At 37.8% G+C, this 3,888-nt stretch overlaps 1 protein-coding gene across 1 annotated transcript; it reads left to right on the forward strand.

Moving 5' to 3' along the window:
* The first annotated feature begins 1,181 nt into the window (after window positions 1-1,181).
* Window positions 1,182-2,987, forward strand: LOC132185832 (cytochrome P450 81Q32-like). Its single transcript, XM_059599628.1, has 2 exons — window positions 1,182-2,090; window positions 2,364-2,987. Exons 1-2 carry the CDS (start codon window positions 1,182-1,184, stop codon window positions 2,985-2,987), a joined length of 1,533 nt encoding a protein of 510 aa, XP_059455611.1.
* The last annotated feature ends 901 nt before the right edge of the window (window positions 2,988-3,888 follow it).

Below are 3,888 nucleotides of genomic sequence, written 5' to 3' on the forward strand. Positions count from 1 at the left end.
CTTTGTAATAAAAAAAATTCCTCCATCAGCATCATTGTTTGCTAGAATGGATGGAAAAGTGGTCACGTGCGTTACACGTAACCAATTTGACCAAAATGTTTCCAAAATAACTCCAATTTTTACACTTGAAATACTGGATTTGCCCGCTTATTATAATTATTACAAACAGAGGGGGGTGGCCGAACATTTATTTGTTTTATGTTCCTTGCTGATGCTATTTCAGTTGAATTTGCCAATTTGGGTTCTAATGAAGCAAGTAGGGCTGGAAAAAAAAATGTGGGTATTTTTTACAATGAGTGAAAGAAAAATCTGGCTTTTTGGATTGAGAAATGCTACGGTTTTTCGTAGTATTCTTCTAGTTTTTTCATCATTCTACATGGATATTGCTCCTTTTTTTAAAAAAAAAAAAAAAAAAAAAAGAAAAAGCAGAAAATAATATTCATGCAGGACTAGGAGAATGCTAGGAGGAATCATAACATTTCTCTTTCGAATTTATTATGCTTGATGTTTCATGATAACGTGTCATTTTCTTATTAGAGGATACAAATGACTTAATTTATACTAAATCCCTATAAAAATTATTCCCAGCAGTCAGGAATCAGTAGTAAAAATCCATAGAAAAGAGAAGTCAACTACTGTACGCTTTAACCATTTGCCTTAGGAAAAAGGAAAAAGGCCAAAAAAAATATCAATACGGGTAGTAAAATATCTCTTTTCCTTTATGGAGATGGATTGGCTGTTAAATAAAACAAGAATATCAGATTTTTTAATGAGTTTTTCTTAATAAAAATTATATTTTTTTGGATGAATGAGTTTGACTTGTAGGAAAAGAGAGATTCCAACCATTTATCCATTCTTTACTTTATAAATGGCTCCGCCTCTGCTCTGTCAAGCAACCTGAACAACACGATCCGTTGCCCGGATCAAGTGGCAGTAACCCAATCGGTTTCAATAGGGACGAAGTTGATGAGTCAGCCGGCCGCGATCGGCACCCCTTGATTGTTTGTCAAATTGTGTCCACCTTCTACCGTTTAGAATTTTCAGCATGTCATTTGTGATGTTATCTAGCGGCAAAGTTGAACCAATGATGACATATCAATAAATCCAACAAGGATTCAATATATTACTCCAACCATATCAATAAACCCATTATTTCAAGCATCATGCATACAAATCCATCCATGGAAATCCCATTCTACCACTACATTTTGCTCTTTCTTTTCTTGTATTTCCTTACCAAACATTTAGTCCAAAAAAGCAGAAGGCTTCCACCAAGCCCTGCACTTTCCCTGCCCATTATCGGCCACCTCTATCTCTTTAAGAAACCCCTCCACCGAACCTTCGCTAAGCTTGCCAACCAGTACGGTCCGGTACTAGTCATGAGGTTGGGCTCCCGCCCTTCTATCATTGTCTCTTCCCCAACTCTTGCCGAGGAATGCTTCACCAAAAATGACATCGTTTTTGCAAACCGCCCCCGCCTCCTCGCCGGAAAACACCTTGGTTACAATTACACCACCCTTGCTTGGGCCCCATATGGCCACCACTGGCGCAACTTAAGGCGCATAGCTTCTCTCGAACTTTTGTCGTCTAATCGTCTTCAGATGTTCTACAGCATACGAGTTGACGAGGTTAAATCGTTGATCCATAGACTTTGTCAACGCTCAGAAGAAGGGGGTGATCAGTTTCAGGCTGTGGACATGAAGTCAACGTTTTTTGAGCTGACACTCAATGTTATGATGAGGATGATCGCAGGAAAGCAGTATTATGGGGAGAACGTGGAAGAATTGGAGGGAGCAAGGAAGTTTAAGAAAATTGTGATGGAGAGCTTTGAGCTGAGTGGGGCTACAAATATAGGAGATTTTCTGCCGGTTTTTAAGTGGGTTGGATCAAGAGGACTTGAGAAAAGGTTGGTGGTGTTGCAGGGGAAGAGGGATAAATTCATGCAGGATTTGATTGAAGAACATCGAAGGAGGAGGAATGGTGATCCTGCTTTTGAAGAGAGGGGGAAGACCATGATTGACGTCCTATTGTCACTCCAAGAAGCTGAACCTGAATATTGTACGGATGAAATCATCAGAGGCACGACGCTTGTAAGTTTTCCCACTCCCTCTAGAAAATCACTAATTTGAGAAACTGAGAAATAAATAGCGATTCGTATAGCTTGAAAGAAAAAGTCTTTGCTGTGTAGTTTCACTAGTTCATTAATATATAAGGTTTAAAATAGAAAATAATGAGGGTTATGTTGATTTAATTCAATGGGGATATTTTTTGCTAAAATAATTATGATAAAAATCTTAAATTAAATGTAGATTTTGGTTGATTTGAAAAATTGAAATATATCAAATTTTTGTATCCATGACCAGGTCATGTTATCAGCAGGGATTGACACTTCTGCTAGAACGATGGAGTGGACATTGTTACTTTTGTTGAACAACCCAGAGACCCTTATGAAAGCCCAAGCTGAAATAGACAATCACATTGGACAAAGTAGGCTAATTGAAGAATCAGGTATTGCAAAGCTTTCCTATCTTTGTGGCATCATAAATGAAACACTTAGAATGTACCCTGTTGCTCCATTATTGGTGCCCCACGAGTCTTCAGAGGAGTGTACTCTCGGAGGGTACCATGTCCCACTTGGTACAATGGTATTAGTCAATGCGTGGGGCATACATAATGATCCTAAGATATGGGGAGAACCTAGAAAAATTAAGCCAGAGAGATTCCAAAGTCTAGAGGGAGAAAGGAAAGATGGGATCATGTTGTTGCCGTTTGGAGTAGGGAGAAGAGGTTGTCTTGGGGAGGGCTTTGCTATGCGGATAGTTGGGTTGGCGTTAGGATCACTAATTCAATGCTTTGAGTGGAGAAGAATTGGGAAGGAGATGGTGGACATGAATGAAGGGGGAGGGGTCACCATGCCTAAAGCTCAACCCTTATTAGCCATGTGTAGGCCACGTTCCACCATGGTAAATTTTATTTCCCAACTCTAAGAACGCTTGGGATTATGGGTTGGTTAGCTCCAAGCCTCTGAGCTTCGTATTCTTCATTCAACACTCTCATATTCCTATCTTCTAGTGTTTCCTCTGTGTTTTAAACTCTTATATATATTTGGAACTTTATCTTGCTAAAACGATTAATTATTAAGAAAATATAGATAAGTTATGTGTTACACTCGTAAGTATCCTACATGGCTTAAGTACACTTTTCTTTTCTTTTTTTTCTTTTTTTTTTTGAACACCTCTTCCTTGCAAGCCTTGGTTTATGGGTGAGGTTTACCCAAATTTTATAAATTTGGTATCATAACCGGCCAATGTGCCTTATACTCAACCTCAGGGCTGGAATGTGAGACTTGTGTAGGTTGCTTATTTGAGACCATAGATCGAAGGCCCTCTTCAATAGACAAAGAGCCTTCACTACAAAAAAAAAGGCCATTTCTTCACGTGGCAAACAGTAATATTTTTTTGGCACGTCAGTAAATGCTGACGTGTCAAAAGTAGCACGTCAACAAATTATTTACTGATGTGTTAAAAGTTACACGTCAACATTTACTGACGTGTTGAAAACAACATGTCAGTATTTCCTGACGTGTTATAATTGACACGTCAGTAAATTTGAACCAAATTTAATCTGACATCATTTTAAAATTAATAAATAATTGATTGATTATTTACTGACGTGTCAAATACTGACACGTCAAGAAATATTGACGTGTCACTTTGACACGTCAGTAAATATAATATATAAATATATATATATATATACGTACCACTACAAAAAAAAAAAGCCATTTTTTGACGTGGCAAACAGTACCATTTTTTTGCTACGTCAACAATTTTTTTTTTGACGTGTTGAATTTGACACGTCAGGAAATTTAAATTCAATTTTTTTTTT

The sequence above is a fragment of the Corylus avellana genome, chromosome ca6 (assembly GCF_901000735.1).
Source record: "Corylus avellana chromosome ca6, CavTom2PMs-1.0".
Classification (NCBI taxonomy): domain Eukaryota; kingdom Viridiplantae; phylum Streptophyta; class Magnoliopsida; order Fagales; family Betulaceae; genus Corylus; species Corylus avellana.